The sequence below is a fragment of the Hyperolius riggenbachi genome, chromosome 4 (assembly GCF_040937935.1).
Source record: "Hyperolius riggenbachi isolate aHypRig1 chromosome 4, aHypRig1.pri, whole genome shotgun sequence".
NCBI classification, from domain to species: Eukaryota; Metazoa; Chordata; class Amphibia; order Anura; family Hyperoliidae; genus Hyperolius; species Hyperolius riggenbachi.
The window spans coordinates 331,782,077-331,794,459 of NC_090649.1; the positions used below are offsets into that span (position 1 = coordinate 331,782,077).

The window sequence follows — 12,383 nt, forward strand, 5'->3', positions numbered from 1 at the left end:
GCACATTTTGGCCTATCACCTGAATGCTAATCTATGTAATTCCTGCTAGGTATGGTACAGCAGGCAAAGGGTGTATGACAGTGCACCTGATTGGCTGACAAGCGTCTGCTGGCCAGATAGAGGCAGGATATTGCTCTGACTGGAAGTTAGCAATTGTGTTTGTAGCACATTTGGACAAGCCAGCTTCATTTTGGAATAAGGTGCTGTGGACTGATGAAACTAAAATTGAGTTATTTGGGCATAACAAGAGGTGTTATACATGGAGGAAAAAAAAAAAAAAAAAAAAAGAACACTGCATTGCAAGAAAAACACCTGCTACCTACAGTAAAATATGGTGACGGTTCCATTATGTTGCGGGGCTGTGTGGCCAGTGCAGCGACTGGGAATCTTGTCAAAGTTAAGGGACGCATGGATGCCACTCAGTATTAGCAGATTCTGGGAACCAATGTCCAGGAATCAATGACAAAGCTGAAGTTGCGCCGGGGCTAGATCTTTTCACAAGACAACGACCCTAAACACTGCTCAAAATCCACTAAGGCATTCATGCAGAGGAACAAGTACAAAGTTCTGGAATAGCAATCTCAGTCCCCAGACCTGAATATAACTGAAAATCTGTGGTGTGAGTTAAAGAGAGCTGTCCATGCTCGGAAGTCATCAAACCTGAATGAACTAGAGATGTTTTGTAAGGATGAATGGTCCAAAATACCTTCAACCAGAATCCAGACTCTCATTGGAACTTACAGAGGCGTTTAGAGGCCGTAATTTCTGCAAAAGGAGGATCTACTAAATATTGATTTCATTTCTTTTGTGTGGTGCCCAAATTTATGCACCTGCCTAATTTTGTTTAAACAATTATTGCACACTTTTTTGTAAATCCAATAAACTTAATTTCACTTCTCAAAAAACACTGTGTGTGTCTCCTATATGATATATTTAACTGACATTTTTATTGTAACAACCAACGATTTATATAAGGAAAATCATGACGATTAACAAGGTTGCCCAAACTTTCGTATCCCACTGTATCTCCTAGGAGAGAAAATTTATTGCAGAAGGGCCATTGTCTCTTTTGTAATATTCTAGCCACTCGCACTTCAATTGTGATTGTTCAATGGCGCTTTAGATCTAATAAAATGATTGCGCTTTAGATCTAATTAAATGATTGCATCTATGCAAAACCAAATTGGTGAGAATGATTATTTTACACTGCACATGAAGTTGAATTTTAACACATTTGGAAATCATTTCACATAAAATTTTATCCGGCATGTGTGTGGTCAGCAAAATAGACTATTTTCATCTTGAACCAAGCACCTCTAGAACCCTGCCACCAGCACTAATGGAAAAGATAAGGTACAAGTCTGATGTTGCCAAGACCCCACTTTGGCAACATCAAGATGTTCTTGGCTTTACAAGCTGGACTACATCCCTGTATAGCACTGCAGCTCACAGCATAATCAAACTGATGACTGCCAGAAACAGCAATGTCAGATACAGGGAATCTAATTAAACACAACAGTTTTAAAATCCCTTACTTAAAGGCAACAGAAAAAAAAATTAGACCTTAAAAATAAGTGCAACACCCAGATTATTCATATAATTGTTTATGTTGACTAACTGGTTACACTATGTTAAAGCAGAATTACAGTCTCGTATAATATAAAAAACTAATTTTCCGAACTCTTTGTTGACTTTATAGTCCTCCTACTTCTTTGCCTTTGACCCAAAGTAATGTCATATCAGTGAAAGAAAACCGAAAAAGACTTTAAGACCATTTTTTTCAGCTTCAACATACCATTTAAACACCTGTGGACTTAAAGGACAAGTGAAGCCAGATTGATAAGAAGGCTGCCATATGTATTTCCTTTTAAAGGACAACTGAAGTGAGAAGAATATGGAGGATGCCATATGTATTTCCTCTTTAAACAATACCAGTTGCCTGGCAGAACTGCTGATCTATTTTGCTGCTGTAGTGTCTGAATCACACCAGAAACAAGCATGCAGCCAATATTGTCAGATCTGACAAAAATGTCAGAAACAGCTGATCTGCTGCATGCTTGTTCACGGTCTGTGGCTAAAAGTATTAGAGGCAGACGGTCAGCAGGATGCCAGGCAACTGGTATTGCTTACAAGGAAATAAATATGGCAGCCTCCATATTCTTCTCACTTCAGTTGTCCTTTAAAGGACAACCGTAGCAAGAGGGATATGGAGGCTGCCATGTTTATTTCCTTTTAAATAACACCAGTTCCCCGGCAGCCCTGCTGATCTCTTTTGCTGCAGTAGTGTATGAGTAACACCAGAAAAAAGAACGCAGCTAATCTTGTCAGATCTGACAATAATATCAGAAACACCTGATCTGCTGCAGGCTTGTTCAGGGTCTATGCCAAAAAATATTACAGGCAGAGGATCCGTAGGGCAGCCAGGCCACTGGTATTGTTTAACAGGAATTAAATATGGTTGCCTCCAAATCCCTCTCATTACAGTTATCCTTTAACCTCCCTGGCGGTAAACCCGTGCTGAGCCACGCAGGAGGATTTCTCAGGCCCTGCTGGGCCGATTTGCATATTTTTTTTTGGTGCATGCAGCTAGCACTTTGCTAGCTGCGTGTACTTCCCGATCGCCGCCGCTTTGATTCGCCAATCAGCGGCAGGCAGCGTTGAGGGGTGGATCGGGTCTCCCTTTGACTCCACAATGTCGATGACATTAGTGACGTCATCCCGACGGGGTAAGCCCTAATGGAAATCCCGTTCAGAACGGGATTTCCGGACGGAGAGGGTGGGGGGTGGGGGTGCCGCTAGCTACATGATTTAAAAAAAAAAAAAAAATATATATATATATATATATATAGTGCTGCGCTGCGCCCTGGCCGTTTTAATTGACCGCCAGGGAGGTTAAGCAATACCAGTTGCCTGGCTGTACTGCTGATCCTCTGCCTCTAATACTTTTAGCCACAGACCCTGAACAAGCATGCATTAGATCAGGTGTTCTGGACATTATTGTTTGATCTGACAAGATTAGCTGCATGCTTGTTTCTGGTGTTATTCAGACACTACCGCTTAACTACAGCCAGGCAGCTGGTATTGTTTAACAGGTAATAAATATGGCAGCCACCATATCCCTTTCACTGTACTGTGGACTCTACTGTGTCAGAACACAGTTTGCCTACAGTGGGCTAAGCAATACTGACAAATAAAAAGGGTACAGTAGAATCTCGTAATAGTAAGCTCTGATATAGTAAACCTCTGGCTATAGTTAACTCAATCCCCAGGTCCCGACCATGTGCCTGTATAAATAGACAATTTTCCCATTGCTGCAAATTACGGTACTGAATTGGTTACAGGATATTATGGTGAGGAATTTAAACTACAGGGCACCACTCTTCTATTCTTATTACTTTCTTCAATAAATAGAGATGCACACAAATCTATTATTACGTTTGCTGATTTCTATATAGTGTCATGTCTGAAAGACTAGATCATCCATATAAGATTTATTTTTACCTCATGTTTCCTTTAAGGTGGTAGCTGTTCTCTGTGTGCATGCGCATATTTATTCACAGTATCTAAAGTTTTACAGGTACTGTGCATGTAACTGCATGGTCTACATCCTCCTGAAATTAGGACACAACTTGCATTCGCATCAACGGTGCTTTCATATGTCTCAAATATGTCCTCAGGGGCCACTAGCCAAGTCATGTTTTCCAGAAATGGGAAATAATGCACTTATCACTTTAACCACTTGAGGACCCTGGGCTTAAACCAGGCCAGGCCTGGTGACCAGGCCATTTTTTTACAGAATAGGCCACTGCAGCTTTAAGACCTTGCTGCATGACAGTACAACCCAGCACACAAGTGATTTCCCCCCCCCCTTCCTTTTCTGCCCACCAACAGAGCTTTCTGTTGGTGGGCTGTGATTGCTCCTCTAATGTTTATTTTTTTTGTTATAAATATTTATTTGTTTAAAATAACAATACATTTTCCTTTTTTTAATTATTGTATTTCCCCCCCCCCCCCTCCATCAGCACGATCGGCGGATCGCTACCTTGCTGCCCTGTTTACTCTGTACAGACATGCCGTAGATTGCAGCACTGTACAGAGTAAACAGGCGGCGGTTTTGCCGTCTAACAGTCTCCTAGCGGCGATTGCTGCTGGGAGACTGATGACAGAGCAGAGCTCCGTCATCCAAGCAGGGATGCGCAAGCATTGGCACGCTTGATCTCCTGCAAATACCCGCCCCAGGCTTTACACTGATCGGCGTTATGCGGTCCTGGGGCTGCAGCTGCGATCACGCCCATTAGCACGACGTGGTCGTATAGGAATTAAAGAGGAATTGTACTGAAAATGACAATGAATACAATTGCTTATTTTTACAATATTGATTTACAGATTAGTCAGTTTTTGCCCATTGTAAAAGCTTTCCTCTCCCTGATTTACATTCTGAAATTTATCATGTGGCAACATCTTTAGTTCTGCCAGGTGATCTGTGCGGAATGTTCATTGGAGAGTTTTATGCACAGAGGGAGATATTGCTTGCTTGGCAGTTGAAAACATTCATAATTTTACACAATGCAACAAGGTTCACAGACAGGAAACTGACATCACACTGTGGGAGGAGTTTCACCACAATATCAGCAATACAGATGTCCCTGATGATCTATCTAACCTATTCTGGGCTAACGTAGTTGGAATCTACATCCTGCCAGTGGTTGTGCGGTTCTAACTGGACGTTGAGTTCAACTATACGCCGCCCTCGCGCACTCACGGCTGTTCCATCGCTGCAACTGCTCGCTTTGCTGTCTCAGTGACAGCAGAGCTTCTGCATTTGTTTCATTGGCTCCTGATCTTGTGAATACTGTGAGCCTATCACAGAAATCACAGGGCTGAATAGGGAACGGAAAGCTCTGGTCCTTAAGGAGCCAGAGCTGTGTGATCCTGAAAGGGTTAAGAAAAGGTAGAGATTTCTCAGGGGGAAAAGGGGTTTCAGCTACTAATTGGTATTTAGTTCAATCCCGAGTTTAATTTCCTCTTTAATGCACTCTGTCCAGTTGTTCTGTATCAAGAAGACTGGGTTAAAACCACTGTTGTGATGTTGTAAGAAAAAGCAGCTTACCAGTGTCTTAGAATGATGAGGCTGCCATCTAGTGGTACAATAGTAGTGTTAATGCTGTAACTACAAACACATGTGGCCATGTGTATAATCTACAGTATCCGTCTATGCTGTGGTGACCCCTTTGAGCACCTAATGTAATTGCAGAATTAAAACATAACATGACTAAAAGCTACCCTTTGATGTTCAAATAAACTTGGTAATGACATATTTATGCACATATTTGTTATGCTGAAGTGTGTTTAAGAGAAAGAGAGACACACATACACACACACACATACAGTCTCAGGTGTCTGGGATTCCGACCAGGTGTTTTAACCTTCTGCCAATGGGCGTGGCCGCAGCGGCAGCCCCAAGACCGCCCAATGCCGTAAAGGCGTAAAGTCCTGGGGCTCTGTTTTGCAGGAGATCGCGCAGCAGGCTGCGCGTGCATCTCATGCTTGGGGGGCGGAGCTCCTCCCCGCCTTCAGTCTCCGAGAGGCGTGATCGCCGTCTATTTACATGGCGCAGCGCTGCACTGGGGACAGCTGTGTGACACGGCTGTCCCCATGGGGGACAAGAGAGCGATCGGCTCTTATAGGATGAAGCCTATGAGAGCTGGTCGCCATGATTGGCTGGCTGGGGGGAGGGAGGGAAGGGGTTTAAAGAAACAGGTTTTGTTTTTTTTAACCACTTGCCGACCGCGCACTCATAACGCGCGTCGGCAAAGTGGTAGCTGCAGGACCAGCAACGCAGATCTGCGTCGCCGGCTGCAGGCTAATTGATCAGGAAACAGCAGCTCGCGCGAGCGGCTGCCTCCTGTCAATTCACGGCGGGGGGCTCCGTGAATAGCCTGCGGGCCGCCGATCGCGGCTCGCAGGCTAAATGTAAACACAAGCTGAAATAATCCGCTTTGTTTACATTTGTACAACGCTGCTAACAGTAGCAGCGTTGTACCAGATCAGCGATCCCCGGCCAATCAGCGGCCGGGGATCGCTGTCACATGACAGGCAGGAGCCTGTTAGAGGCTGCACAGGACAGATCCGTTCCTGTGCAGCCTCCGATCTCTGGGGAAGGGAGGGAGGAGAGGGAGAATCCTGCGGAGGAGGGGGCATTGAGGTGCCCCCCCGGCCAGCCACACGCAGGCAGAAGTGATCAGACCCCCCCAGCACATCATCCCCCTATTTGAAAAAAAAAAGGGGGGCGATCTGGTCGCTCTGCCTAATGTTTGATCTGTGCTGGGGGCTGTAGAGCCCATCCAGCACAGATCTCTGTAATTAGCGCTGGTCCTTAAGGGGGGGTAAAGGCTGGGTCCTCAAGTGGTTAAAGACACAAACAAAAATATTTATTAAAAAAAATAAACATTGGGGCAGCGATCAAACCCCACCAACAGAGAGCTCTGTTGGTAGGGAGAAAAAGGAGGGGGATCACTTGTGTGCTGTGTTGTGCGGCCCTGCAGCTTAGCTTTAAAGCGGCAGTGGCCAATTTTACTAAAAATGGCCTGGTCACTAGGGGGGTTTAGCCCTGCAGTCCTCAAGTGGTTAAAAGTGACTTGACTTTCACTAATCAGAGCATACATGGAGACGGAAACAAGCTCCATCTCCACAGATCTACAAAATTATTTTTGCCTGTAATACAGCCTTAAAGGGAACCTGAACTGAGTAAAATTATTTAAAATAAACACATGATGTAGCTGCAAATGAATATTACATACTTAACTCCCTGTAAGTTCCTCTCAGAAGCTCACCATTTTCTTCTTACAGTGATCCCTTCCAGTTCTGACAAGATTTTGTCAGAGCTGAAATATACCAGTTGCTGTCAGTTATATATCAGCTGCTGTCAATTACAACTGAATGCACAAGGTAATGTCCATGTTTCCCTATGGCTCGAGTGGGCAATATTACAGTTTAACAGTGTGCTGACCAGGAAGCTGTTATGGGGTAATGGACATTTTCAAAATGGAGGACGGAGAATTCCATTGATCACAGTGGACAAACAAGACGCAGGAGAGGAGAAAGAGATTGATGAGTAGACTATACAGTAGGTAAGTATGACGTGTTAAAGTTTATTTTGACTAATAGCAGAAGAAACAACATTTTTAAGATACCCATTTTTGTGGTAATCATCCTGGTTTCAGCATAAGAAACACTTTTTCTAACTAGATATTGTTGTGTTATGCTGGGAATACACGGTTCGTTTTTGCCTTCGTTTAAACCTTCGTTTCGATTGTGCCTTTTGTCCTTTTCGATCCCGAAATAATCAGTCATACGGTTAATATCACCACCCACGGTTTAGTTTTTTTTTCCGATTCTGATGGTTTCGTTTTTCCAATGATCGAAGGCTGCAAAGAAACGAAACGAAAATCCCTTTTTACAGGGACGGACTAGCAAAAACGAATGTATAATCGATCTGAACAGCCATCAAGCCTACCAATGGCTCGATTAGATGGATAAAGAGAGATAATATCAAACATGTTCGATCACTAGTCGTTCGTTTTTGGGGTCTATTAATCGAAACTATAATGAGATTATGACTATTTTCACATACGTTTTCAACACTCGATTCGTTTACCGAACGAATCGAAGGTTTAAACGAAGGCAAAAACGAACCGTGTATTCCCAGCATAACCCTGCCCTTCTCAGTGATGTTTAGCCTAGGCTATGATGTCACGCAGCCATCTGCACCAGAGATCTTTGGGAGATCAACTGATATTCCTGCTCACTACACAGGAAAACAAAGAAAACATCCCACAGTGATTTACCATGTCAGCAGTAAAGAAGGCAGCATTACCGATAAATTTATGAATGTAAATCTGAGAAAGGCATGATTTTTAGGTGGAAAAACACTGAATTCATAATGTTTAAATTGATATTGTAAAAAAAAAAAAGCAATTTTATTAATTAACTTATATTTTAAATGTACAGCAAGATATCAATTTTTAAAAGCGACAACAAGCTCAGTTTGCACTTTTTTGCAAGCATGGCATCTGTACTCCATTTAGGATACAGATAACCTTGAGATTTGTATTTTTGAATGAGTAATTGCACAGAGAAGGAGCACTCATAGTAACCATGCTAGCTACAGTTGTGAGCAGGTTCTTTATATGCTTTTTATCTCGGTCTGTTACAAACACAGCAGAAAGTATCTTCAGAAAAACAAGCAACGCATGTTCAAATGTTTCCATTAACATATGCAATGTACAGAACTAAACTAATAACACTGCTTATTTTTCAATACAAGTGCAATTTCCATTTCATTGGCTTTTTGAGTTAACATTCATTTTTCTTTCCACACATATGCTTCCGGATTTACTACGTTAACATTACAGAATATAAAATTCACTGGATGTCATACTTACTGGTCTGACTTTATCCAAAAGAGGCATGCCTTTGCTCTGAACTGCATGAAACTGCAGCTGATTAAATTCCGTTGCTATTCTTTCCAGGATCTGCCCTGTTAAAAAAGAGCTAAGAAAAACATTTATGAATAACCGTATGCTTTGTCACAGTGGGGCATTGCTAACATTATGCAATTGCAGGGGTTGGACAAAATAATGGAAACACCTAACATTTTGGTATCATAATCTTTAAACATGTTTTAAGCAATCAAAACTTTACATATGTTAATTTTTTTGTTTATTATTTTTGTTATTTGATATGTTTAATTAAAATGTTTGTTTTTTACAGATATTTAAACAAAAGTTGGTTATAATTTATACAAATGGCAGATCTCTCAGACTTTCAAAGAGGCCAAATTGTTGGTGCTCATATGGCAGGCGCTACTGTAACAGAAACTGCCTGAATGCTTGGCATTTCAAGAGTTACTGTCTCAAAAGTAATGACAGCCTTTGAAAGAGAAGGAAAAACATCCTCAGCAAAGCACAGTTGTGGCCGAAAGTCGAAGTTGTCTGAAAGAGACCGTCGGACTCTAAATCGAATTGTTAGAAAAACATGCAAGACCACGTCTCCTAAAATCCCTGCAGAACTGAATGAACATCTACAGAACCCAGTTTCCACAAAAAACGTTCGTCGGGAGCTGCACAAATCTGGATTCCATGGAAGAACTGCAATTTGAAAACCTCTGCTCTCAAAGACAAATGTTTCAAAGCGTTTAGAGTGGTGTTGAAACCACCAGAGTTGGGCCCTTGAGCAGTGGAAAAATGTGATTTTCTCTGACGAATCATCGTTTACCTTATTTCCAACCTCTGGCCGAGTGTACGTTTGGAGACAGCCGAAAGAAGCATTTCATCCAGACTGCCTTTTCCCACCCGTAAAACATGGCAGGGTTCTGTAATGAACTGGGGTGCTATTTCTTGGAAATCCGCCAGGCCAATGATTTTCATTCATGGAACAGCCGAGACTATTTAGGAATTTTGGGCGACCAAGTTCATCGTATGGTTCAAGAACTGTTTCCGGAGGGGAATGCCATCTTTCAAGATGATAATGCCCCAATCCATACAGCTAGAATTGTTAAAAAATGGCACGAGGAACATTCTAACGAAGTTGAGCATCTCATCTCGCCACCACAATCCCTAGACCTCAACATTATTGAGCATTTATGGTCGTTATTAGTGATTCAAGTAAGAAGTTTTCCGCCGCCATCGTCTCTAAAAGAACTGGAGGGCGTTTTAACTGAAGAATGGGCTAAAATTCCTTTGGAAACAATTCACAATTTGTATGAATCAATACCTTGGATAATTGAGGCTTTAATTGTCACAAAAGGATGGATATTAAAACATATTTTGTTGATTTTAAAGGTGTTTCCATTATTTTGTCCATCCCTTTATATTGTAATAGTACGTTCAAAACAAAGTATTAGCACTGCAATGTGCCTTATAGAGAACCCGAGGTCGGTTTGAAGAATGTGATCTGCATACAGAGGCTGGATCTGCCTATACAGCCCAGCCTCTGTTGGTCTCCCAAACCCCCCTAAGGTCCCCCTGCACTCTGCATTACCTCATAAATCACAGCCTCGCTGTCGACACACAGCGTGTCACAGCGGGCTGTGTTTTTCTCTGTCTGCTGCTCTCCCCACCTCCTGCAGAACTCTGGTCCACGCCTGCCTCCCTTCCCTCCCCGCTTAGAGGGAAGGGAGGGGGGCAGGGACCGGAGCTCTGCAGGAGGCGGGGGAGCAGCCGAGACTGACACTACAGATATAAACACAGCCAGCACAACGCGGCTGTGATTTATGTCTGATTGCAAAGTGCAGGGGGACCTTAGGGGGGTTTGGGAGACCAACAGAGGCTGGGCTGTATAGGCAGATCCAGCCTCAGTATGCAGATAACATTCTTCAAACCCACCTCGGGTTCTCTTTAGTCTGTCGCCATAAGGTGATGAATGCAGTGCATTACTGCATAACTTGCGAGTTAACCGTTGCAGTAATGCACACTGTGAATCTGCTTTATGATGATTGCACACACGTATAACGTGCAATGAAACTTTTCTCTTCCATTGCATTGTGATCCTGCTTTTGTAGGATTTGCAATGCAACGCCCCACCGTAAATGTAGCCCAAATGTTTGTGCAATATTTTCTAAATAAATAATATTTTAAAAAGGGCTCTAGGTAACACTGAATACTTTGTGCACATTTAAAGTGGACCCAAATTAAAAATACAAGATTTCAGAAATAAAATCTATTTTCTAAATTATAATAATAAATAGCAGCCTTTTTTCAGCTGCATGATGACAAATATAAAATATTTCACATTTATTAGAGGAACCCCTCCCTTCCTTTCATATTGCTGGGACAGAATCCAGCAGACTGGTGGTGGAGATAAAAAACAAAAACAAAACACAGGCTGCTACTGATGAGGTAACAGGGGAGGTCATCTCAGCTTGTGTGAGACTTCACATAGACGCCCCTGTGAGGGAGGCTAGCTGATGACAAACACACCCATGATCTAAAACCTCCTACTAAGCTTAGAAGTAATGGCTGCCACCTGCATAACCCTAGTTATGAAAAGAGTGAAAAGCATGCACTGAAATGCTCATAGGCTTGAAGGAGTGTTTATTTATCTTTGTATGTGTCAGAGTGGCGCACCTAAATATTTTGAATTAAAAAAATGTTTGGTTTGGGTCCGCTTTAATATGGCCATACACAGTACTAGCCACGAAAGTGTGTTCCTCTGTTGATAGACCAAGTAAGGGCAACTCTTGAGATCAACCACAGAGGTGACTGTTTTCACATGAAGAGTACATCCTGCTAAACATTCCTTGAAACTTTATTTTAGCAAACAGCAAAACATGCATTAAAAAGAAAACTGACAATTTACAGCAAAATTATGTGGAACATACATAATTTACTTATTAACAGGCTTCACGGGTGAATCTTCTATTAATAGCAGTGATCACAATGCAAATTGTGTTCATTTTGTGTTATTATTGTTGCTATTTAAAGTGAACCTAATGTGAAAATACATGTATGAGATAATGAGCCTGGTGCACTAAACTCTGATTAAGTTGCCATCTGCTGGAAGCACACAGCAATTTTACCATTACTAGCGCAGGGGAAGCACCAGACATTAACCCATTAGTGCCATATGCGTTACTGAGGTGACACGGTCCCCCCCCCCCCCCATTACAATAGCAATACGTGTGGCGCAAATTGGTTAATGGCCAGTGCTCCCTCTGCACTACTAACAGTAAGGCCTCGTTCACACTAGGGACGTTTCTGTGCACTTTTCACAGCGCATTGCCCTGTGCGTTCTGCACAGTATTGATTTTCCCATGTAATTAAAATGTGCCTGGTTCACATCTATGCACAGAGCTGAGCAGCATTACAAAAACGTAGGGTTGCATGCATTTCTGTGCGTTGATCTGTAAAGTGCACATCAATGCAAGTGAATGGGTGCGCTTTTTAGCGCATAAAAGCGCGTAGAAGCACATGCGGTTTTTACCCCTAATTGGAAGGAAAAACAATACTTTAAAGAGAACCTGTACGGAGTAAAATTATTTAAAATAAACACATGAAGTAACTTCAATTGAACATTACATAGTTATCTTGCCATCAGTTCCTCTCAGAAGCTCACCATTTTCTTCTGACAATGATCCCTTCCAGTTCTGACAACATTTTGTCAGAACTGAAATATATCAGTTGCTGTCAGTTACAGCTGAGAGCAGAGCTGATGTGTCCATGTTTCCCTATGGCTCAAGTGGGCGATGTTACAGTTTAACTGTGTGCTGACCAGGAAGCTGTTATGGGGTAACGGCCATTTTCAAAATGGAGGACAGAGAATTCCCTTGATCACAGTGGACAAACAGGACGCAGGAGCGGAGAAAGAGATTGAGGAGTAGACTA

General features: G+C 42.4%; 1 protein-coding gene across 1 annotated transcript in view; it reads right to left on the reverse strand.

The window, feature by feature from the left end:
- COG2 (component of oligomeric golgi complex 2) overlaps positions 1–12,383 on the reverse strand; it is a 142,863-nt gene that overhangs the window by 86,394 nt on the left and 44,086 nt on the right. The window contains exon 6 of the mRNA XM_068231820.1: positions 8,445–8,553. Within this exon, the coding sequence (XP_068087921.1) occupies positions 8,445–8,553 (109 nt within the window). The remainder of the gene's footprint in view (positions 1–8,444; positions 8,554–12,383) is intronic.